Source organism: Microchirus variegatus (assembly GCF_963457635.1).
Source record: "Microchirus variegatus genome assembly, chromosome: 20".
Lineage (NCBI taxonomy): Eukaryota > Metazoa > Chordata > Actinopteri > Pleuronectiformes > Soleidae > Microchirus > Microchirus variegatus.
This window is the reverse complement of record NC_139821.1, coordinates 492,501-517,516: the sequence shown is the minus strand read 5'-3', so window position 1 is coordinate 517,516 and position 25,016 is coordinate 492,501. Positions and strand designations below refer to the sequence as shown.

The 25,016-nt window shown below is 40.3% G+C and overlaps 2 protein-coding genes across 3 annotated transcripts in view; both read left to right on the top strand.

The window, feature by feature from the left end:
- Positions 1–271: 271 nt before the first annotated feature.
- On the top strand, positions 272–22,935 carry LOC310941632 (lamin-A-like). 2 transcript variants are annotated; one of them, XM_083906818.1, is made up of 13 exons: positions 272–533; positions 4,811–5,176; positions 14,403–14,559; positions 15,161–15,286; positions 15,622–15,792; positions 16,827–16,952; positions 17,052–17,272; positions 18,345–18,684; positions 18,935–19,042; positions 19,987–20,106; positions 20,185–20,247; positions 20,328–20,498; positions 21,461–22,935. In XM_083906818.1, exons 2-13 carry the CDS (start codon positions 4,833–4,835, stop codon positions 21,494–21,496), a joined length of 1,983 nt encoding a protein of 660 aa, XP_083762944.1. In that variant the 5' UTR covers positions 272–533; positions 4,811–4,832; the 3' UTR covers positions 21,497–22,935. The 2 variants fall into 2 exon arrangements, with proteins under 2 accessions (XP_083762944.1, XP_083762945.1); XM_083906819.1 differs by lacking the exon at positions 272–533 and adding an exon at positions 1,892–3,215.
- Positions 22,936–24,330: 1,395 nt separating this feature from the next.
- LOC310942101 (uncharacterized protein) overlaps positions 24,331–25,016 on the top strand; it is a 7,669-nt gene continuing 6,983 nt past the window's right edge. Inside the window, exon 1 of the mRNA XM_083907388.1 lies at positions 24,331–24,470. The gene's annotated coding sequence lies outside the window, so the exon portion shown is untranslated. The remainder of the gene's footprint in view (positions 24,471–25,016) is intronic.

Sequence of the window (25,016 nt, the reverse complement as noted above, 5' to 3'; positions counted from 1 at the left end):
AGACGATTCATTGAGAAAATAATCGATAGATTCATCGATTACTAAAAGAATCATTAGTGTCGGCTCTAAATTAGTTAATTCTGTATGTGTTTTTGTTACTATATTAAATTTGCATCATAAATATGTTTATTTATCAAAACAATCACTTTTAATGTGAATAATGATGAATAATCATCATAAATATGATTATTTACATGTCTTTTTCTCAAAAAGTTGAGTTAAAACTGTTTGACAAATTGTATCATTGTCAGTTGTTACATTTTTTTCATATGTTTCCGTCTCATTTTAGACTTACACTTACCAAAGTGCACCGCCAGGTGGCGCCTGCAGGCTGCGGTGTCATGAGCAGACACGAGCTGCAATCAACAGCACTGATGTGCAGCTGCTGGACTCGGCTCGGCTCGGCTCGGCTCGGCTCGGCAGAGTTCGGCAGAGTTCGGCGGCTCAGTGACGTAAGTGTGAAGCTGAAGTGCGGAGTGGACATGACGGAACTGTGAAGGACAGAGACACGAGGACAGAGGAGAGGACACAAGGTAAGAAGGTTTGTTTGTGTTTGTTTGAGCGGATGTGACGCAGCGTTAGTTGTTGTTGTTGTTGTTGTTTATGACTTAGTAAAAGTTAGTTAAAGTTAGTAAAAGTAAACTGACAGTGATTCACTGACTCTGGAACTCATGTTTGTGTTTCATTCAGCGTGTCAGCCAGCAGGGGGCGCTTCGTCTTATCTATTTACGTGAGTGTGTGTGTGTGTGTGTGTGTGTGTGTGTGTGTGCGTGTGTGTCCAAACACACATTCTTTCCAGTTCGTTCTCCTGCAGCTCACACACTGTCCCGACACTGAGGCTCTAGCAGGACATTTGTGTGTTTTTTTCAGTGGTTGTAAATAAAGTTTTGTTTGTTTGAGTCTCTAAACCAAACGTAAAGGGCAATAGCGCCACCCAGTGTGCAGGATAGTGTTGACGAGCTCTGCGTCGATCCATGATCTGGGATCGATTTGTCTTGACTTGATGTGCAGGGGAGACAATCAGGTGTTTGTTTGTTTGTTTGTTTGTTTAAAACTTTATTGAATCTTTATGAATATTTAACATGTTCATGTCACAGAAGGTGTAGAAATACATTTACTTACATGATAGTTGTGGAGGGAAACAGTATTAATATTATTATGATTATGATTAATATTAATACTACTACTAATAATAGTTATCATTGTTTATCATGGTAAATAATGGTCATCATTATTATTATCATTATTATATATTATAATAATGATAATAATAATGTTGAGTGAGTCTGTGCAGCAGCTCACTGGTTCATGATGATGGAGACAAACATGCTTTAGATTACACAACAGACACGCCTGTGTGTGTGTGTGTGTGTGTGTGTGTGTGTGTGTGTGTGTGTGTGTGTGTGTGTGTGTGTGTGTGTGTGTGTGTGTGTGTGTGTGTGTGTGTGTGTGTGTGGAATGCTGTGAGGGCAGAAACAGAGAGAACGGCTGGAAGAAAAAATATTTTTCCTGTACTTACCTGGTGAGTTACATCAGTCGTTCCCTGTCTGTGTGTGTGTGAGTTGATCTGACTAACACACACACACACACACACACACACACACACACACACACAGGCTGATGTGGACGACAGAGGAAGAAAGAAGTAGGAAATGTCTGACTGTATAAATATAAAGGGACGCGTGAGTCAGAGTGTTTCCACTGGAAGGTCTCAGTATATACAGGATCCTCCCTGATCCACTCAGACTAACCTATGCCCAAACACAGATATGTCTGTCTGCCCCTTTATTTAACCACATGGAACACACACACACACACACACACACACACACACACACACACACACACACACACACATGCACAGAAACCATCTTTTTTCCTCTGCATCAGAACTTGATTGGACCTACGGTTTCTTGAACTCCACCCTGAGGAAATAAATATATAAGAGCAGAATGAAGGCTGGATTCACTGTCAGGACTCTTTAAGACCATCAGGACTCTTCAGGACCGTCAGAACTCGTCAGGACTGTCAGGACGGTCAGAACTCTTTAAGACCGTCAGGACTCTTCAGGACTCTTCAGGACGGTCAGGACTCTTCTGGACTCTTTAAAACTGTCAGGACTCTTCTGAACTCTTCAGGACTCTTTAAGACCGTCTGGACTCTTCAGGACGGTCAGGACTCGTCTGGACTCTTTAAGACTGTCAGGACTCTTCTGAACTCTTCAGGACTCTTTAAGACTGTCAGGACTCTTCAGGACGGTCAGGACTCTTCTGAACTCTTCAGGACTCTTTAAAACTGTCAGGACTCTTCTGAACTCTTCAGGACTCTTTAAGACCGTCTGGACTCTTCAGGACGGTCAGGACTCGTCTGGACTCTTTAAGACTGTCAGGACTCTTCTGAACTCTTCAGGACTCTTTAAGACCGTCTGGACTCTTCATGACTCTTCAGGATGGTCATGACTCTTCTGGACACTTCAGGACTGTTCAGGACTTGTTCAGGACTCTTCAGGACTCTTTAAGACTGTCAGGACTCTTCAGGACTCTTTAAGACTGTCAGGACTCTTCAGGACTCTTTAAGACCGTCTGGACTCTTCAGGACTCTTCAGGACTCTTTAAGACTGTCAGGACTCTTCAGGACTCTTTAAGACCGTCAGGACTCGTCAGGACTCTTCAGGACTCTTTAAGACCGTCAGGACTCGTCAGGACTCTTCAGGACTCTTTAAGACTGTCAGGACTCTTCAGGACTTACTGGGAACTTCACGTCAAACATATCTGGACGTTTTCCTCCTCGGCTTCAGTCGCTCATGAGCTTCTCGTGAATTATTGTTTCTCTTCAGATCAGATCTCCTGTGATTGGGAGATGAAGAACTTGTGGACTACATGTCTGATCTGCTTCTGTCTTGTGGACCAGGTTTCTTCACAGTTGCACGATGATCGTCAGTCGCTGCAGAAGGAAAACAGCGTTTATTCACTATTGACTTTCACTGAGGTCAGTCTGTCTGTGAGGACTCTGATAGACATGAAGCTCAGCAGCTGCTCTGACTCCTCCTCCTGTGGCCACACCCTCCCTTCTCCTGTGGCCACGCCCCTCTCTCACTACATGTGCAGTGAGCGACAGTCCAGGACACACACACACACACACACACACACACATCCACACCCACCCGACAAAGACTGCACAATTCAACAGGATCTTCTTCTCTACTCGACTCTGGGGTAACGACACACACACACACACACACACACACACACACACACACACAGGTCAGAGTCTTTGTCTCTTTCTCTTGTTTCTCGCTGCAAATCATTCAGGTTTTTTGTATTTTCTTTAATCACCATTTTGGCTCAAAGCTGTGTTTAATTGTGCGAATGTTTGAACGTCGATGTCGACTTAAACGTCAGACGACATCAGCTCTTCTTCTTTTTCTTCTTCTTCTTCTTCTCGTACTTTTGCTGTAGCTTTAAGTGTGAGCTGTGAGGAGGTGAATCCTCCCACTCTGTTCCCGCCTCTGTGTGGGAATAGTTAACAGGTTGTTAGTGAAGCAGCTGCTGAGTCTCTGCTCGCTTTACTGCTGCTGCTGATGATGATGATGATGATGATGATGATGATGATGATGATGATGATGATGATGATGCTCACACACTGTGCCTTAAAACAATGTCAAAAACTAGACCAAATGACTTAAAATGAGAATTTAAAACACACAAACCACACAATCTGAAAATAGAATCATTATTCTTGTGCAAACCTCGATGATTGTTTAGAACAATTTCTTAGAAATGAGACTTATTGTACTAACATGCATACGTTCATCTTTATTGTTGAATTCTAACATAATTGAATGAATTCATTGAATGAAAATGAACGTGTTTTTGTTTCTTTGAGCTGCTGCACAAACCTCTGTGAAGTAAAGTACTTATTATTAAAGGCTTATTTTTAAATGATTATATCCTACAGACATATTTATTGCTTCTTTATTCCGGTGTGACACTGTACACCGTTAAAGGGACAGTTCAGGTTTTTGTTTTCCTGCTCAGTTCAGTTACTACTGAACTGTCACTTTAAAGCTTTAAAGTGCAAATGTCTCCAAAAAGATAGGACGAGAAAATTAAAAAATATATTTTTGTGTGTGTGTGTGTGTGTTTGCACACAGTGGATCAGATGATGGATGTGTCCTTATTAGGACATCCTGCACTGTTTGTTTATACAGTGAGTCAACGCCTTGGTATTAAGACTTGGAGTGTGACGAGAAGCTCTTTACACGAGTTTGCCTTCATTTCACCAAACTCCCAGAGGAGGAGGAGGAGGAGGAAGAGGAGGAGGAGGAGCAGGAGGAGGAGGAGGAGCATTTTATTTATGTTTCTCTCCCTGTTTATTGAGCAATTATGGAAGTGATTAGTCGCCTTGTGTTAGTGTTTGCACTGTTGTGACTTGTACGAAGGGAAAGGGAAATGCAAGAAGATGAGTGTATATATACTGTATATATAAAAGTAATTGTTGTTTTTGTCCTATATGACTTTAACGTGTGCTCGCTCCACACTAATATTACAGTAGGGGACGGGTGTGAGGATAAGTTTTATAGATGAGTTTATTGACTGGAATAAAACTGCTGGAATATGTGATCCTGCAACTATATGAGCAGCAGACTGAGCTGTGAAGACTGAAAATCAATGAATTTTAGTCTTTATTTAACAGGGACGACAACGTTGCCACAGAACATGGAAAATGTAATACATATAAGACGTCTTTGTCTCTGGTTTGTCTCGTCATTCATACTAATAATTGCTCTGTGTTTCTCTTCCCCTCTCAGCCAGTGACACTCACTAATCGCCATGGAAACCCCGGGTCACAAACGCATCAGCCGCGGCGGCGCCACCTCGCCGTCGCCGGCCCGCATCACCCGTCTGCAGGAGAAGGAGGATCTGTGCAACCTCAACGACCGCCTGGCCGTCTACATCGACAAGGTCCGCTCGCTGGAGGCGGAGAACGCCGGGCTGCGGCTGCGCATCACGGAGTCCGAGTCCCTGGTGACCCGCGACCTGTCGGGCATCAAGGCCGCCTACGAGACGGAGCTCGCCGACGCTCGCAAAACCCTGGACCAGGTGGCGAAGGAGAGGGCTCGTCTGCAGCTGGAGCTCAGCAAAATCAGGGAGGAGCACAAGGAGCTGAAGGCCAGGTAGGAGGAGCATGTCGGGGGGGAGGGAATGATGAATAATATAAATATGTGTTTCATCAGGTGAGTTTCTAACACACAGTCAGGATCTTGATAAATGCCGTTTCTCACGTTAACTCGGTCTTTATCACCTGCTGACTCAAAGTCCACGGAGAAAATAATGTTTACATCACAGCTCAGCAGATAGTAGTCGTAGATTCACTGCTGCTCCGTGTGTAGAAGATCAAATGTTTGGTTTCTATTTGTACTGTGTTTCTGTGGTTTTACCTACGGACTTTGGTGCAGGAGAGTGTGCAGTTTCCTGTCTAATGTCAAGATAAAGCAGTGGAGATATGTGTAAGAGATTGTAGAACAGCAGGCAGAGAGTATTTTATAAAGTGACATGTGTCTGACACTGACTGACACTTTACAAACACAGCAGTGGTTATGTTGGCGCTGCTGTCAAAACAAGTCAACACGTGCAGCTGAATGCTATCATTTTAGCATTAGTGCTAATGATGATGATGAGCCTCGACTTCACACCTGTTGTTAACGAGGCCTGAGGTCATGAAAAGAAACACCCAGATTTTTCTATAAGGAATTGGTCCTGGAGTCATAACCCAGCATTTATACTGTCGCTCACATTCTTTGTGGTTGAGTTTGTGTGACTCATTATAGTCGGAGAGTTCATTTATGTTTGGAAGATAAGGTAACACACCTCCAGGGTTTGAAGGTAACACACCTCCAGTGTTGTTACACACCTCCAGTCTGACTCCACCTTTCACACACAAAATGTAAAGTTTCATTACCCACCTGTAGATTGTTGTAATACCATTTTTTTCAATATATATTTATATATTACCTAAGAAGTTTAAGAACACAAAGCAAAACTCAAAATATAATTTGATAAATGATAATTTTAACACGATAATTATCAATATTTACTCTTTTAAAGTCAGACATATTATACCCTATTTCTACAAGTTAACCTAGTTCCTAGTTATGAACAGAATATCTATCTAATATCTATGTGATAGCAGCTAGCGAGCTAACTACAAAGCTAGCTAGATCTATCTATCTATCTATCTATCTATCTATCTATCTATCTATCTATCTATCTATCTATCTATCTATCTATCTATCTATCTATCTATCTATCTATCTATCTATCGTAAACGTTGACATTAGCTGCAGCTCTTGCACTCATTCATTTTTCCAGAGGAAGTAGATGTTTGAATAAAGTCAGTGGGCGGAGCCTCAGCTGTGTTTGGTGTTTGGTTTCCATGGAAACCGTCTTGGCTCAGTTGATTGGGCGGTGACTCAGAGGGTTTTTTTCATGGCCTCTGGAATGAGCTGACTGTGGAATCTTAGGTTTATTAATAAAGTCTGGTTTCTTTTGACAAACAACAACAATAATGAGGTCGTATGTGTGACGACGTGTGGACAGCTGCAGTTTGACTGCACTCACAGTCTGGACGGGTGGAGACAACTGTGAGGTTCAGTTGACTTTACACACACACACACACACTCAGCCCAAAGGCACGATGACACTGTGTCTTTGTGTTTCTAACCACAAACCAACACATGCTCGACTGGAGACGAACCTCTGAGCCGTTTGTCCAGATCTGCAGCCTTTTCTCTCACATGGTTGAAGGGAAGTCTCTGAATGAAAGGTTAGAGCCAGGTGTGTGATTTGATACAACACTAAATAGGTCAGAAAGACTGAATACACACGTCCTTAAATGGATAGTTTTCTATGTGATTGTGACGTATTTACACAAAGTCAGAATCTAACATACAAGCAGAGATTCCAACACATTTTAGCCACTTAAAGAGTCACTGAATCTATGTTTTATGCGTAAGTTTTTAATAGTTTAACAATATTCTTTATGCAATACGCCAAAAAGAAATATGTCAACTCCGAAACACGGAAACGGCAAAATGGCCGCCCACACGGAACTCCTGAAACCACAGACAGAGTTAATGAAAAGTAAATAAACACAAGAAAATGAGGAGAGAGCCGGGAAAATTACGTCATGGTTTCTCTAAATGATCGTATTCTCTGTCTACGTTTTCTCACTCCGAGTCGTTTTCAAAAAATACAGTTTCAGGTTTCACCTTTTTAAAACGCCGGTGACAAATATTCACCTAAAGCATTACTCTGCTGCACCAAAATCCATTGATATAATCTGTGTTTTTAGGTATCTCGGAATGACTTGAAATTGTGCACAGTAATAGTCGGTATCGCCCTGAACAAGGATCTGTTTAAAATATTCACATATCTCTTAAGGAATAATTTTAATGAATATTTGAAAATCAGGAAATGATCCATTTGCCCTGATACACTTTGACAGTGAGCTGACTTTCTTCAAAAAAACAAAAAGTATCTCGGAATGACTTGAAATTTACCATCATAATAGTTGGTATCACCCTGAACAAGGATCTGTTGAAAATATTTGCATATCTCTTAAGGAATAATTTTAATGAATATTTGAAAATCAGGAAAGGATCCATTTGCCCTGATACACTTTGACAGTGAGCTGAGTTTAGTTTCAAAAAGGAAAAGTGTCTCAGAATGACTTGAAATTCACCATCATAATAGTCGGCGTCGCCCTGAACAAGGATCTGGAGTTAGTGCAGTATGAATATTGTGAATCTAGTCTGTGGCAGAACTGACTCGTATCAATGTCACGGTGGTTCTTTCTATCATTCTTGACGCTCTGCCAATCAGGAAGATGATGAGCTTTGTGTCGTTTGTTTCATTCTAACAAGTTTATTCTCTTTAATAGTTGTTTAGTGGATATTTCAGAATAATAAAGTCTTTTTCAGTTAGTTTGATAAGAGCGAGACACAAAGGCGTTTGTCGGAAAGTCAAACGGCCAAGCCCAGTTTTCCTGATTCTTAGGGAGTTCCCTGAGCTCAGTGAGCCACACCTGTCTGTGTGGTGTGGTCCAGGGTGGAGCTGCAGATAGACCTTTGTTTCACTCTGTTGTTCAGAAGTATGAATTTAAAAAAAAAAGAGATGAAGAACCTGTCAGAACCTGTTGTTGTTGCTGCAGCTGCAGTGATGGGATTTTACTGTGTTGTCTTCAGGAAGTGAAATGTAATGTTCACACTTATCAGAGAACACAGCAGGAAATGGACTTTGACATAAACTCCCATTTCCTCGTTTTGGGAATATTATCTTTTCTATTCATTCTCAATAGTTTAATCACCTTCACCTTTCTTTGCTGTTTACTCGTAAAAATCCCAATTCGCAGCAAAACAAGTCACGTATTCTGAGATTTACTTGTTATGACGTGGAGACATAATGATATTTTTATGACTGTTTTCTGTGAGGTTCACACTGACATTTACATTCAGGTGAAACCTGAGGTTTGTAAATATATCTGTAGTACTTCATACATAAGTAGTCTAATATTAGTGTATTTATTAATAACATGTGGATAGTGTGGGCTGTATCGGGATATAAAGCTGCACACACACACACACATGTCGTATAAGTGTGACAAAACACTTTAAATACACCCTGAAATTAAATCTCTATTAAATGCTTAAAATAATAAAGTTATTGCCTATCATGCCAGGTCATTTTTATGGATTGAAATCTGAAATATTTTCCTATTTAATGACCATCTGTAGACTGTCAGAACATGAGAAAACCTTGCTCAGGGGTAGCCCAGCCTTTTCACCGGGTGGGGATTCGAACCGTCTGTCTTTGCAGAGGATACTTGGTTCTTGTCTGGTCTGGTTTCTGGTGACTTGGTATTTGTTCTCCGAGCTTCTCCAACAGAAGAGTTGATGATATAAAGCAGATGTTTCCACTCACAGACCTGCAGATAAACGCTCTACGGTTTCTGCACCAATAATGAGAGAGTTTAACTTCTGTGGATCAGAGTTTGGCAGCAGCAGAGGTTTGTAAAAGTGTAGTAGAGTTTACAGCCGTAGAGTTTCCATGAAGCCCTGAGCCAAAGCCTGGATGATGACTTTAAGATGGTGAGACGCTCAGAGTCTGATTCTTTGATTGCTCATTGGCTCTCTGCCCAGAGCTCCTCCCCTCTGGACGTAGGACAGTGGTTTCCTCTGTGATATTATTAACCCTTTCCTTTTCCATCTGGTCAGTTATGTAACAGTTGTTCTGTACTTCATTTCTTTGGTGCAGTTCAGTTCTACGATATCATTTAAACACTGAGTTTGTATGGAAGCGATTAAAGGGCTATTTCAAGATGTTGTGGTTTTAAGTTGCTCAGGATCGGTTCTGAATTTAACCTCGGAGATCGAAGATCGGAGGTCTGAAAGTTTACTGAAAGAGCCTTGAGGGAAACACATTGATGCAGTCTGGCTTTGTCAACCCTGGAGTCCGTGGGATAAAGACATGTCTGGTCTGAGTCCGTGATTTACCAAGAAATCAGTTTTATATCCATTTTATAGCAGCGATTCACCTCCTGACGTCTGGATCTGTGGGGATTTGGTCAAATGTTCCAGCGGCACAACAGCTAACCACAAGATTTAGCTTTTATTATGAATAAAAAATCAAACAAACAGCTGTTAAAGAGACGAGGTGTCCGACATTATATTAGACACTGATTCTATTCTATCTTCATCGTACATTTGCTGATGTCGCTCACTGGAAACTGACATTTGCGTTGCTTTGTTAACGGCGCTCTTCCCACACGTCCACAGACAAAAGTGACTAAGTTTAGATGCATTTTAAGATTTCAGAGTTTCATGAAACGTAATTAAGATTTAGCTGAGTAAAGTAAATAAACACTCGCCAAGCAAAGCAGCAGAAAAGCAGCAATTTTCTCTTTAATAGTAAAGTAAATAAAGTCACAAACATTCTTAAGGTATAATAGACTCAAGCAGGCATCAGTTTTATTCAGTAAGGCTTTTGTGAAGTGGCTAAAAATCAATGACTTTCCATCTTTGTTTGAGATGCTGTTCAGCATCTTTGGAACTGTTTATCTGGTGTATTTTTAGTATCTGTTTAAATGTGTTACATTCAAACAGAATCTGTTCCACTTATTCTTTCTCTGGCTCTTGTTCAAGTATTTCAACACTTTGTTTTGCATGTTCTTTATTGTTTTACCTTGTGAGCAGAGAGGTGTGGTTCAGCTAAAAGTGTGACAATCACAGGAAAAGCCTGGTAAAGTCAGAGCAGCATCATTTCCAGTCGTTTACTGCTTCTTCCCAAAAGTGAATTCCAAGACTTTTCCTGCGAGTACAGAGTAGAAATGGAAATTCATTTCTTTTTTTTTTTTTCTCACCACGTGTGAGATCACATTTCATTCTCTTTGACTTTTTCGCTCTGCTCTTATTTCCTGGATGTTTGGAACTCGATGCCAGTCAAATGTTAGCTTTCGCGTGAGAGCAGCCAATCGTGGGCCTCGACCCACAACCACAGTTTGGTTTTCCTCCAAACATCCACTCTTTATTTTCTCTTCTTCTGCAGAGACTCAAAAACACTCTCTCATAAACTGCACTTTGGATTTTTTTAGGTTAGAGGTTTTTTAACAGTTTTTACTGGAAACAAAACTGTGTCTCTTTAGTTTTTACAAGGAGACTTTTCTACTGGAAGATTATTAGAATTAAACTTATATATATACATATATGTATGTATATGTGTGTTTATATTTATATGCGTGTGTGTATTTTAAGATAAGATAGTGCTTTGTGTGTCAGGTCTTTTATGAGCGTCTTATCGTCCTCAGTCACTTTCACTGACCTCCATTTTTACGGCTGATTTAATTTGTGACAAAGTAAACAGACAAACAAACAAACAAACAAACAAACAAAACAAAGCCATTGAAATAGTCAAGTTTCTCTTTGTCTCTGAACATCATAAAGAGTTTTTAGTCGCAGTGAAAAAAAAGCCGAAGCTAAAACAAAGATCGACATCAGACTCTGAGTCAGTCTGTGATGAGTCATCGTCAAACATGTTAGGGAGGAGGAACAAGGGCTGCTTTATACGCCTGTGTGTGTGTGTGTGTGTGTGTACAGGCACACACACACACACACACACACACACACACTGTGGGAGGGGCCACCATTTTCCTTTCTCTCTGCTGTTTGACTGACTGTGTTTAAAGAACTGAATGAATGAGTGAGGAGAGAAGAGAAGACACATTATCACTGTCTTCACTTTACACTGTGTTTTAGTGACAGTAAACAAAGCATCACGTTAGACGTCAGCTAAAGTTCATCCTCCTCCTCCTCCTCCTCCTCCTCCTCTTCCTCCTCTTCCTCTTCCTCTTCCTCCTCCTCCTCCTCATCTGTGTGTATGGATGTGTACGGGTGTCAAACCTCTGGAAAACACCACATCGTTGTCGTTGTGTTGGGTTCAGATTTTCGTATTCACACACACGCACGCACGCACAAACACACACACACACACACACACACACACACACACACACACACACACACACACACACACACACACTCATGTGTCGACCTGTGATGTTTATTTTACCACATATTTCTGTGTGAGCGTTACACAACACTTGTGCAACCGTGAACCAGTCGTTTTAAAGTCTTCAGCATCGTCCTCTGCTGGTCAATCAAACTTTGTTTGTGTAGTTAATTAAAAGTTTTTAGTAGATTTAATCATGTTTGATGAAATAAGATCTCGTCTCATCTCAAAGAATTGCTTTTTTAATCATCGTCGATCCCAGAAAACTGGGAAATGTTTGTTCACAGCGACACGTTTTTGTTTGTGGACACTTTACGACTTTAAGGAATTGAAAGATATGACGTCTGTAGAAGAAGAAAACATTAGAATAAATATACATTGTTAAAAAAAGTTTGAGGGCAAGAAAGGAATTAAAATAACATGACAAGAACAGCAGCTGTTGTCCTCTTCAAAGGTGTTTTTATTATTATTATTATTTGTACAAATTTAAAGGCGCCATACGTAAGAATGTGGACAAAAACTAGAGTTACTGCAAATCCCAAATTCAAAATCCCGAGGTCTTTTAGGTTTGGTTTTCTCCGTCATTGTAGCTCAGACGTAATGACTGGTAGACGGCAGAAGGTGGCGCCACATGATTTCAAAACATAAACATGATTTGCAGTCTGCAAAATATATATTTTAATGTGAATATTTAGTCTGTACTGTTGTTGTTGGTGAGTTGAGTTTGTTATGAAGATTATTCCTGAGTCTCTGTGACATATTAGGATTAGTATTTATTCCATCATGTACCTTTAAAGGTGGATTGGGGGTTTCTCTAATTTCTTAAAAAGTTCAAAATCTGACATTAACTATTAATCACATTTAAAAAAAAAAATTCTCCTGCTGTAATGAAAATACAAACATGACCTTGTAAATAAGTGAGTGTAAACTCAGATTAGTGATGTCATCATGTCCTTCACCTGTTATCACTCTGTTATGATAAAATATAGTTTCATATTTTTCTGATTCTATCTTTAAAAACCCTAATCTGAGTCTGAGCTCACAGAGCTGGACTGTGATTGGAGAACACAACTCTGTGATGATGGACTGTGAATGTCCTCTGTGTGTGTGAGTGTTTGAGCAGTGAGTCACTGGGAAACCCCGCCCACATACGTCTGTATATGCTTCAGATTGACTGTGTGTGTGTGTGTGTGTGTGTGTGTGTGTGTGTGTGTGTGTGTGTGTGTGTGTGTGTGTGTGTGTGTGTGTGTCTGTGTGTGTCTGTGTGTGTGTCTGTGTGTGTGTGTGTGTGTGTGTGTGTGTGGTCGTCTGACAAACGAGCCGATGATGTGTTTGTTACTATAGCGACGACAGGAAAGAGTTCATGATGTGAGAGGGAAACCCTCTGCTCACACACACACACACACATATATCTCAGTCACTCGCAGCTCTTTTGTTTTTTCGATATTTATTCTAAAATAATTATGTGATAAAGTTTGAGAATTAGTATTATATAAGTTTATAGTTTTTAAGTTCTTACTCCTCCTTTTTGGACATGTTCAATTGTATTTTGTTGCTTTATTTTGTAGGTTTTATTTTTAAACAAAACAAAATTATTATTATTATTTATTTTTTTTCCTCTATTTTTTCCACATATTCGGCATATTCCTTATCTTCAAATGATCCATACATTTGAATGAGTAACTCTGTAACTGATACACTGTTACCTCACTCACTGTAACCTTTGAAGTGTAATATTGTAACATTGTTTCTGTATATATTAGTATCTGCTAATGTTTTTAATGTTATATTATTGTCTCTCTGGTCAAACACCAGCGACTGCAGTCAAAGTCGCTGTTTTAGACTCTGTTTGTGTCACTGTTCACTCTTTTGTCGCTGCTGTCCAATCAGCTTGAAGCTCATTTTATGAGAGATTTTGTCCGTTTTTGTGTTTGTGTGTGTGTTTGTGTGTTTGTATGTGTGTTTGTGTCGTACTCCACACGGTTCGTGTGTGTTTGCAGTTTATTTGACTTTCGTTTGATTTTCCCCTCAAATACCGTGAAGTTCCTGAGTCCTGGTTTTACATCTGCACAGTTTGCCCTAACACACACACACACACACACACACACACACACACACACACACACACACACACACACACACACACACACACACACAGATGGTCATTATTAGTGACAATGAAGTCAAGTCTGCTCGTCCAAATATAATCACAGAGAAGCTGTTTCCTCCTCGGCCGAGTTTGACCTATTATAATAATAATAATCTCTCTGTTCATATTCTGCTCAGACTCTATTTATTTTTCTATGGATGTTTCCAGGGTTTTTTTTCCACGACCGTTTCACTGAATTGTTCCACGTCGTCGACACGAGCTACAAACGTGAATTACTTTATTTATTTTAGCCCTTGAGTTTGTACTTGATTAGCTCCGTCTCTGAGGCTCAGTATGACTTCACATCAACACTGGACAACTGCTGCACTCACCACTGTACTCAGTACTCAGTACACAGTACACAGTACACAGTACACAGTACACAGTACTCAGTACTCAGTACTCAGTACACAGTACACAATGGCAGCTTGTGTCTCTGGAGCACAGTTGTGTTCATGCTCTGCTCGAGTTTCACTTTAAAGCCGACGTAACAGTGAGTTTAATGAGAGTGAAGCATCAGCCGTGACACGGTTTACCAACTGTGAAACACGATGTGTGCTGCAGCGCCATCTGGAGGTGATTCCCAACGCTTTGAGGGATTGTTGTGAAGTGTAGTTCAATGAGATCACAACACGAGATCAGCAAACTAACATCATCATCTTCTTCATCCTCTCGTCATGTTTCCACAGGAACATGAAGAAAGAATCAGATCTGGACTCAGCTCTGTCCAGACTCAGAGATCTAGAAGCTCTGCTCAACTCTAAAGATGCTTCACTCAACACTTCACTGGGAGAGAAACGAGCTCTGGAGGCCGAGATCAAGGAGCTCAAGGCTCAGCTGGCCAAGGTAAAAACACACATATATATATATACATATATATGTATTTATGAAAAGATAGGGCCCATTTACAAACCCTCAGTTATTAGAAAATGCAAACTATATATTCTCTTCTCATTGATTTATATGCACATTAAACAATGTAGAAACAATTCATATATTAAGTTCTAGAAAGTACTTAGTACTTACTGTATTTGGTGTGACGGTAGATCAGTGGTAGAGCAACACATTCAAATTGATGGTTGTTCATATTATTATTCTAATGTTTGAATGTGATCCTGAAGCTCAATAACACAAATATCTGAATCACAATCATATGAAAGGGTTTATGTTTTTATATCTGAAAGGAGCCAAATAACACTGGTTATTATCTCATGTCTTTATATCTAATGTCTATTATTATTATTATTATAAACATGATTGTTATTCACCCTAACCCATGGGCTTTTCCTCCTCTGTGCCCCAGGGGGCAGCAGTGAGCTCATTGACTCATAAATCCATCCCAGTTCAGCTCAGACAAAGCTGCTCAGATCAAACCTGGGTCTGTGTCAGAGTTCTGAAGGATCGTTCATCTCTAATCGTTCTTCTCTGGTTCCTCTCTGGTTCTCAGTTGAACGGTAACTACGCCGACTCTAAGCGGCAGCTGCAGGACGAGATGCTGAGGAGAGTGGACGCAGAGAACCGTCTGCAGACCCTGAAGGAAGAGCTGGAGTTCCAGAAGAACATCTACAACGAGGTTCTTACTCTCTTCTGTTTCTGTTTTACTTTTCATCCTCCTCACGATATCGATTCTCTTTCAGCTGAAGCTTTTTTAACTCTTCACATTCGTCTCACTGATTCTTCTTTGTTTCTCAGTTTTAATATTTAGTGATGGTCAGAGTCCACTCTGGACCTGATCTTTAAGGTCAGTAGATTTATCTTCTGTCTCCAAACTAAACAAATCAAAGTGAGCAGCAGATTCTCAGGTTAGTCAGAATGTATTCAACATTTCCTTAAAGGACTAAAAGGTTTTAAAGCCCAGTAAAACCATGAGTGTGCGTCCTCTCACGTCAGCGTTCCTCTGTGTTACAGGAGTTGCGTGAATCCAAACATCGCTTTGACTCTCGCGTGGTGGAGATGGACAGTGGACGTCAGCAGGAGTTTGAGAGTAAACTGGCTGAAGCTCTGATGGAGCTCAGAGTTCAGCACGAGGAGCAGGTTCATCTCTACAAGGACGAGCTGGAGAAGACTTATCAGTCCAAGGTACGTCTGTCTGAACGCTCCTCTGCTGCCACCTACAGTCCAAGGAGAGGTGTTTCACTCTGACAGAGCTTCAGCAGTCAGTGTTCGTTCATTCAGTTTGTGATTTTAGATGAAGTTAACGAGGAATTTATAAAGTTTATAAAGTTTTAGGGATTTGAGATGAAACCAAAGCTACAGCAGTATACTATTGTATAGTAATATAGTATTATAATATAGTATAGTATAGTAATATAGTATAATATAGTTATATAGTATGGTATAGTCATAGTATAGTAGTATAGTATAATATACTAATATAGTATGGTATAGTAATAGTATAGTAACATAGTATAGTATAGCATAGTAATATATTATAGTATAGTATGGTATAATAATATAGTATAGTAGTATAGTAATATAGTATAGTATGATATAGTAATAGTATAGTAATGTAGTATAGTATTGTATTGTAATATAGTATAGTATAGTAATATAGTATAGTATTGTAAAGTATAGTAATATAGTATAGTATAGTATGGTATAATAATATAGCATAGTAGTATAGTAATATAGTATAGTATGGTATAATAATATAGCATAGTAGTATAGTAATATAGTATAGTATGGTATAGCAATAGTATAGTCATGTAGTATAGTATGGTATTGTAATATAGTATAGTATAGTATCTTAAAGTATAGTAATATAGTATAGTACTATAGTATAGTATTGTAAAGTGTAGTAATGTAGTGTAGTATAGTATAGTAGTTTCCCTTTCTTAATTTATTTCCTCAAACAAATCAAATACAAAGACACAAAATTAAAATGCCAGAAAATGAATGGAAGGAAAGAATAATAATCTTATATAATAATAAAAATTATTATTATTATTATTATAATACCTACTGCACAAGACGTCAATAAACAAAACAAAAACACAGCCTTTCACATCCAACTGTATCATAATCATTTACCTGTGTGTGTGTGTGTGTGTGTGTGTGTGTGTGTGTGTGTGTGTGTGTGTGTGTGTGTGTGTGTGTGTGTGTGTGTGTGTCAGCTGGAGAACGCCCGTCTGTCAGCTGACAGGAACAGTCACCTGGTTGGAGCTGCTCACGAGGAGCTGCAGCAGAGCCGTGTTCGTGTGGAGGGAATGTCAGGTCAACTCAGTCTGCTGCAGAAACAGGTGCTAACACTGACCACTGACCACTGACCACTGGATCTGACCTGGATCCTCACCTCAGACGTCCACCTTTGATTAACCTGTGTGTGTGTGTGTGATCAGTTATCAGCGAGCGAGGCTAAAGTGCGTGATCTGGAGGAATCTCTGTCGCGTGAGCGGGATCTGATGAGGCGTCGGCTGGAGGAGAAAGAGCGTGAGATGGCCGCGGTCCGAGCTCGGATGCAGCAGCAGCTGGACGATTACCAGGAGCTGCTGGACGTCAAGTTGGCTCTGGACATGGAGATCAGCGCTTACAGGAAGCTGCTGGAGGGAGAGGAGGAGAGGTGAGCTCCTCAGTTTAACCTCTGTTTGGAGGCCCTGCTCTAAGATGACATGCCCAAACTAAGTAGAGTAAATCTCTGCAGTTACAAGCTCTATGTGAATTATCTTGGTATCAAACTACAGATAACACTTGTGAGATTCCACCAGAGGTGTAAGTTTCACTGTAGATGTCACTGTGTCAGAGTAAATGTACATTGAACACAGCATCACTGAAGGATTTTTTTCTCTCGCCTAAAAAAATATTGCATTTTAAAGCAAATATCACCTTTAAAATATGCAGTAGGAGCTTAAAAACACATGGAGGTCATGTAACAACATGTGGACATGAGCTGTGCAAAGTCTGATGCTGCTGAAGTGAAGCAGAGTGAAATTACAGTGGTTTTAGTAAAGAGATGTCTGGGCGTTCTCTCTGTTGGCACAGTTTGGCACCATCTGTGCCATTTGAGATTTCTTAGGTACCAAATTATGTATGTATGTATATCATTTATGTACATGTCACTATTGGTCTAAAAAGAACTTGTTTAAAAGTACAAAAACTGTACTGTTACTACTGTAAATGGATGCTTCCTGTGCGTAATAACAACTCTGTGACTCTGCAGCGTCTTCAGTTACGCAGCGCCAGAGCTCTGGCTTACCTTGGTCAATTAGGGTGATTGACAGCTCGTTTTAAACCTCTAAACCAATAGAATCAGACCCCGGTCTCCAAATGCATGTGAATCACTTCATTAGCGAGTCAAAAGCGAGTCACGCGAGTCACGCGAGTCTTTTCAATGAGTGCGCTGTAACTGTTTTTTTCCGCTCCTGCTGGTTTGATCCATGTGTGTTTTAACTGTGTTTGGTGAACATAAGAATGGTTTATATGAGCTTTTAGCTGAGTTTCTGACCTTTCTGTGGGTATGCAGCATGTCTGTGTTTGTTAAAGTTAGATATGGTTTTATGACGCTTTTGTCGCTGCGTCTGACGCTGATACTGAGGACATGAGTGAAGAAGAGGTTAAATGAAAGTTGAAGTGCTAAAGAGGATGAACTCTTCATGTAATATTGACTTCTGTGATCTAAACCTCTTCCTCCTCAGGCTGCGTCTGTCGCCCAGTCCTCCGCCCACCAAGGTGGCGATCACACGGACCTCCGGCTCAGGCCACGCCCACTCCCACGCCAGCCGCCTCCTCCTCTCCTCCTCCTCCTCCACCGCCGCCGCCGCCGCCGCCGCCGCTTCGAGCAGCCGCAACTCGTCCGGCACGGCGACCAAGAAGCGTCGCCTCAACGACAACGACAGCGAGACGTCCAGCGTGGCGGGGGCCGCCACCATGACCAAGACTCGCATCAGTCAGCACGCTTCGGCCAGCGGACGCATCACCGTGGACGAGGTCGACCTGGACGGGAAATACATCCGTCTGAGCAACAAGGCAGACGAGGTATAACCGCTTAAAGAAAGTCTGTTTTTGACGCCTTAGGAGAAAACCTCCTTCTCTCTGTTCTATGTTCTTAGTCATCTTATGTCTTATTTCATGTTTGTATTGGAAGTGTTTCTTCTTGACCACACAAAGACTTTGTAGTTTCCTGTGAGTGAGTGAGGAGACGAGTCGTGAACGTTCATTGTGCATGCATGCATTTTTATAATGAATAATAATCAGAATTCTCTGTGTGTTTGTCTGTGATGTTCAGGATCAGCCTCTGGGTCACTGGCAGGTGAAGAGACAGGTGGAAAACTCCACCCCCATCGTCTACAAGTTCCCTCCAAAGTTCACCCTGAAGGCTGGAGGAGCAGTGACTGTGAGTTTAGACTCAGTAAAACCCTGTGTTTATCACCTGTATCATCACTGTGTGTGTGTTTAAAGGGAGTGTTTAGGTCTTAAAGTGTGTTTGTAGAACCATTTAACAGCTAATAAAGGTTATATTTAAGGTTTATCTCCCCATGAGACAGTGTTTTCTGACACGTTTACCTGGTCTGTATGGACCGTATGGTGCAGGAGAGTGAGTGCTTTACTAATTGTTGTCTCATTGAGAGATACAGTCATTTATGAGGTCATGCTTATTTATAAAGTACTTAGAAGCTAGAGGTGGGCACTAGGTTAACGCGCGACACCGTTTCCATGACGACTGTGATGTCAAGACGCGCGTGATGTCATGTTTACGAGTCCAGGCCCCGTTTAGCAGTTAGCTCCTTTTAGCGATGTTAGCGTTAGCCTACAGTGGAACTGGTGCGGTCTGTTTATTAAAGGAAAAGCAGTTAGCTCCATTAGCCGCGTTAGCTCCTTCTAGCACCGTTAACGTTAGCCTTCAGTGGAACTGGAGCGGTCTGTTTATTAAAGGAAAAGAGCAGCGGACCTGTGTACTGCATATGTTTGACTCTGTTTTTAAAGTTTAGCGTTACTTAAGAGACTCAACGTTGACGTCCGTTAACCACCGTTAACGCGCGCTAACTGCCCACCACTATTAAAAACCAAAGTGCTTTATAGGGGACCGTACCTATGTTCCCCGGGTTCTATGTTCCCCGCTTTGTATTTGACCGGGGAACATAGGACCCTTTCTCTAACCCTACCCTTTTTCAAAAAAAGGGTCCTATGTTCCCCTGTCACATACAAAGTGGACCTTTTTTGGGAAAAACGGGGAACATAGGACCCGGGGAACATAGGTACGACCCCCCTTTATAGAAGCAAAGATGACCAGTCAAGAACAAGAACTCATGCACGCCCTTTGACCTCTGACCTTTCCAGATCTGGGCTGCAAACAGCGGTGGAAGCCACAACCCTCCCACTGACCTGCTGTGGAAGACCCAGAACTCGTGGGGCACCGGCGACCTCCTGCAGACGTACCTGATCAACGCTAACGGAGAGGTTTGGACTTGACTTTTACACTTTACCACACACTTTAACTGCAGTAACTGAACATGTGGTCATGTGATGCTCCACCAGGAGATGGCCATGAGGAAAGTGACTCGTACTCTGTTCCAGGACGACGACGAAGACGACGACATGGTAAAGTCTCTCCTGTGACTCAGTCTCAGTGATCCAGCAGATCAGAGATCATCACTGATGTGTTGTGTTTTCCTCTGCAGGGAGCTCACAGCACCAGCGGAGCAGAAAACGAGTACAACCTCCGCAGCCGTACGGTCATCTGTGGCTCCTGTGGTCAACCTTCAGATCGCTCAGGTGTGTGCAGCAGCGGGGGTTTACCTGAAGGCCTGGTGGGACATTCCTTCTTCATGGGAACCAATGAGCCCAGACAGGTACAGTTACTGCATGTTGTGTATGCACAGAGTCATATAATATATATATATTTCATCATATTACTTTGGCTAAGGTCGGAGTCTGTTTCTGGTCAACATCACAGCAGAGCTGCATAAATGCATTAGCTCCATTAGCTCTTAGCTCATTTAGCGCTAGCTCTCCGTTCTGCAACCAGTGTATTGTGTGAGTTACGCCACTGTATATGTAGGGAATAGTTGGAATGATCCAAAAAAAGACCCAAAAAGTTTAGACCAGGGTTCTCTGGGTCTTTGAAATCCTTGAAAGTTTAGTGTGAATTTAAAAATAAAAATGTCAAGGCCCTTGAACGTTGTAAATCTGACAGATAAGTAAATAGGCTCAAGGGTCATTGAACGACCTTGAAAGAAGTTGATATTTAGGTCAATCCCAGTGCCGATAGGCCTCGTTTGTCATGATGAACCCTCTTACCTTAACGCAGAGCATTCACCCTGTTTTATGTTGACATCAAAAATCATCCTGGAGACGTTATTTTAAGGTATTTTAAAGTTTCAGGAGTAAAAACAACCAACAATCACAGTCAGTTTGGTTCATTACACGACTTCAATGGACTTTAGACAAGTTTATTTATGATGGTTATCATGATATGAAGAGGATGATGGGTGTGTTTAGAAAGAAATTGCAGACTTTAATGAGCCTTCATAACATTTTTAATACTATTAATACAACTTCCCTTACATGGCCGATGTTGTAATAACTTCTTTATAACTTTTAAATCAATTTACTGTCATTTTTCTAAGGTCAGTATTATTCTTAAACTGTAAGAGATACGTGTTATAGGGATTATAGGGATTGTGCTGTGACCCAGTGTTAGTTTTCTTTAATGTAATGTGTGTTAAGTGTGTTCATGTCCTTGTTTTCGTTATCATTTCTCTCTTTTCCGTCTAATTTACTTATTATTCTTTGTCCTTGTGTTTTTCTTCAGGGTCGTATTAAAGCAGAAAAGTGCTCCATCATGTAACTTCACCTGAACTCTGCACAGGAGATCATGTTCTACCAGATCATGTTATTGTTTTTTTTTTTATTATTCTGATTATGATCTCGACTTATTTTGTATTCAGATTAAACTGCAGCTTAGATTTTGCTTTAAAGGGCACGTGGTTTTCAAACCATTGGGGCTTTAAACTTTGCATGAGACGCTTTAACCGTCTCCTGCTGCTGCTGCTGCTGCTGCTGCTGCTGCTGCTGCTGCTGCTGCTGCTGCTGCTGCTGCTGCTGCTGCTGCTGCTGCACACTATTCTTTTTCATCAACGCTCACAGCTCTCATTGACCAGAGATTGTGGCTTTTCACTGTCAGAGATCGTCACGCACAGCTAGTGAAGCCTCAGTAAAAACAGTTTTCACTCAGTAAACATGACTTTAGTCTTCACTTAAAGACGATGCTTATGTTTACAGTTTTTTGACGTCGTCTTTATACGATTCAGGAAAAAAAATAAAAAGTATGAACGAGCTCAGGTTAAAGAAGAAAGCCAAAGAAAGTGCTGTGAGTTTATACAGCATTTATTTTTCAGTTTTTCACCTCAAACCTTAAACAAACACGTCGTAGTAAATGTTTATATCGTAGATTCAGATGGTGTGATGGAGGCAGCTGTGGTGCAACACAAACATCATCACCATCTGAGGTATTTTCTTCTGCACAGATTGTACTCGACGTTTAAATGTCTGTCGTCGTTGCGTAACTCCAAAGAAAAGGTTGTCGTTTTTGTAAAAAAGAATCGTAGTTTTTGAGGAAGTTGAATGTTCGCGATGTCGTCTGAAATCTCGTCCGTAAGCACAGTCGCTTTGAAAGTGTCGCCTTATGACCTTCAATCAAAAATGATAGAACAATGCTGCCCCTGCTGTTTATTTGAGGACATAGCAGGAGTTGGTGCTACATGTATGCTGTTGTGTGTGTATATATATATATATATATATATATACATACAGGATATATTTATACTGTTCTAATGAAGAAGAGCTGCTTTTTTACAGAGTGCAGCAGTAATATGTGTTGATCAGACTGACTCTTTGTGTCCTGAGGTTAATGTGGCTCTTAAAAACTGCTCATTGGAGCTTTTTCTTTTCTTTTCTTTTCTTTATTCCTAAACTCATTGCAGATGTGCAGCCATGTTGAGGTGATCTAAGAAGACTGTGTGGTTTATGATTTTTCTTTCTTTGGCTTCTATGCACTGCTTCTGTCGATCATGCACAGCCTTTAGATTTATACTCGTCTGCTCACTTAAGTCATTTGTACTCGCATCGAAGCATTTATGGAAAATAAGTGATCAGCTGTTTTTGGTTTCTTCGTACGTAGACATTTAGACGTTTATAGTTTTTTTTACTTTGCAGTAAATGACACAGATGACACAGGTCCATGTATGTTTGAGACCTGACTCTCTGTAACTGTACCACTGTTTTTCAGAAGCCATTAAAAAACACTTTTGTATGCAATGTTCATTGAAATGAATCATTTGTATTTGTCTAAAATACAAGCCAAGAAAAAAATCTTCTTTTATTCTTTTCAGCCGTAATTCAGTCAACTAATGAAAGTTGCAGACATTTTTATTTACATTATGTACACATTATGTAGTATTTTGGACCAAAACATTTTTTCCAAAGAAATTGTCAAATTTTGGACGACATTTGTATAGTATGAGGTTTTTGTCAAATTTGACCAAACAAATGTTTTCAAAAAAATTGTCAAATTTTGGCCAAAAATTTTTTTTCCAAAGAAATCGTCAAATTTTTTTGACATAGTATAGTATGACGTTTTTATCAAATGTTGGTCAGATAACCCTAACCCATTTTTTTATTTTATTTTTTTTAAATTATGGATGATATAGAATAGTATGAGGTTTTTGTCAAATTTGGCCAACATTTTTTTTTCGAAAAATTTTTCACATTTTGGACGACATAGTATGGTATGACGTTTTTGTCAAATATGACCAAAAATTTTTTTCAAAGAAATTGTAAATTTTTTGACATAGTATAGTATGACGTTTTTATCAAATGTTGGTCCAATTTTTTTTTCAAATTATGGACGACAAAGTATAGTATGAGGTTTTTGTCAAATTTGACCAAAAAAAAATGTCCGAAAAAATTGTCAAATTTCAGACGATATAGTATGGCATGACGTTTTTGTCAAATTTTGGACCAACATTTTTTTTCAAAGAAATTGTCAAATTTTTGACATAGTATACTATGAGGTTTTTGTCAAATTTGACCAAAAATTGCCAAATTTTGGACGACATGACGTTTTTGTCAAATTTTGGACCAAAATTTTTTTTTCAAAAAAATTGTCAAATTCCCTTATGTAAAGAGGGACATTGAGCAGGAGTCAGCATGAGACTTTGACACTCACTCACTCTCAGTGAAGGATTGATGTTAGCCACTTAACAAAAGGCTCACCTATATGGGCTGACCACCAGAAAATATTGATAAAAAAAAAATGGAATAAGAAGGTGTGTATTGACTAGGCAGTCTAGTACTATGTTACTGCAAAAACAACAGTATAGCTCATGTTATGTGTTGTAGATGTTAAATATGTGTTAAACAGCTATTATTAGTATTATTATTATAATAATATAGTCCTGTACAAAGGTCTCAGTGAGTGCACCAGCAGCTTTGTTGTTTTTATCACATGCTGTGATCATTGGCATTTGGATTTAAATTAGATAAACCTGACACAATATTCATATAAATAATAATATAATATCGCATGTAAATAAATACGTATGAGCTCTGGTGGTTTAGATTAAAAATCAATGATTAACGCGTCACTTTTATAGCTTCTTCCCGTAAAAAGGGGGCGGGACTTCCGCGAACAGGGTGTAGCAGCTATTGTTCGCTCGTCTCTCTTCAGACATCAGTAACTGCGCAACAGTTTGCGTCAGAACTTCACAGAACAGACGTCACTCTTCTTCTCTTCTCTTCAAACGACATCAACACACAACGCGGTGAGTGCGTTACATTTCTGCTTCACCTTAGAAAGTTAACTTTTCGGTGTTCGTTTTTGTCCCGAGTTAGCAATAGCTAGGGTTAGCAATAGCAAGAGTCAAACTGTTGAGAGTTGATGACAATAATGAATTAAATGGTTCAGTCTCATCAGTAGCGTCACTAACTCACACAATGACGCACTGCGCTCAAACTCGACGTCTCTCGAGTTCGCGAAGTCAAGCTAGAGCCGCTCCAACATTTCAAGTTGCGTCCTTACTGCCGACATTATGGCAACGCTAGTTAGCTAGTTAGCTTACTGCAGCGTGTGGACACTTCCGGTTTTGACTCCAATCTCCGTGGTCAAATCAGACGCACTTAAATTCCGAGTGCGCAAGTATTCTCAGCATTGTGGTAAATGCGGAGAAACGGCCTATGCATTTCCGGTTTTCAAAATAAAAGTATGAAAGGCAGTAAGATATGGACTTTTATTTTGGGATTTGTCCACACCGGTGCAGTAAAGATACTTTGGTCTTTTTTATTCATCATGTGCGGATAAAACTCTCAAA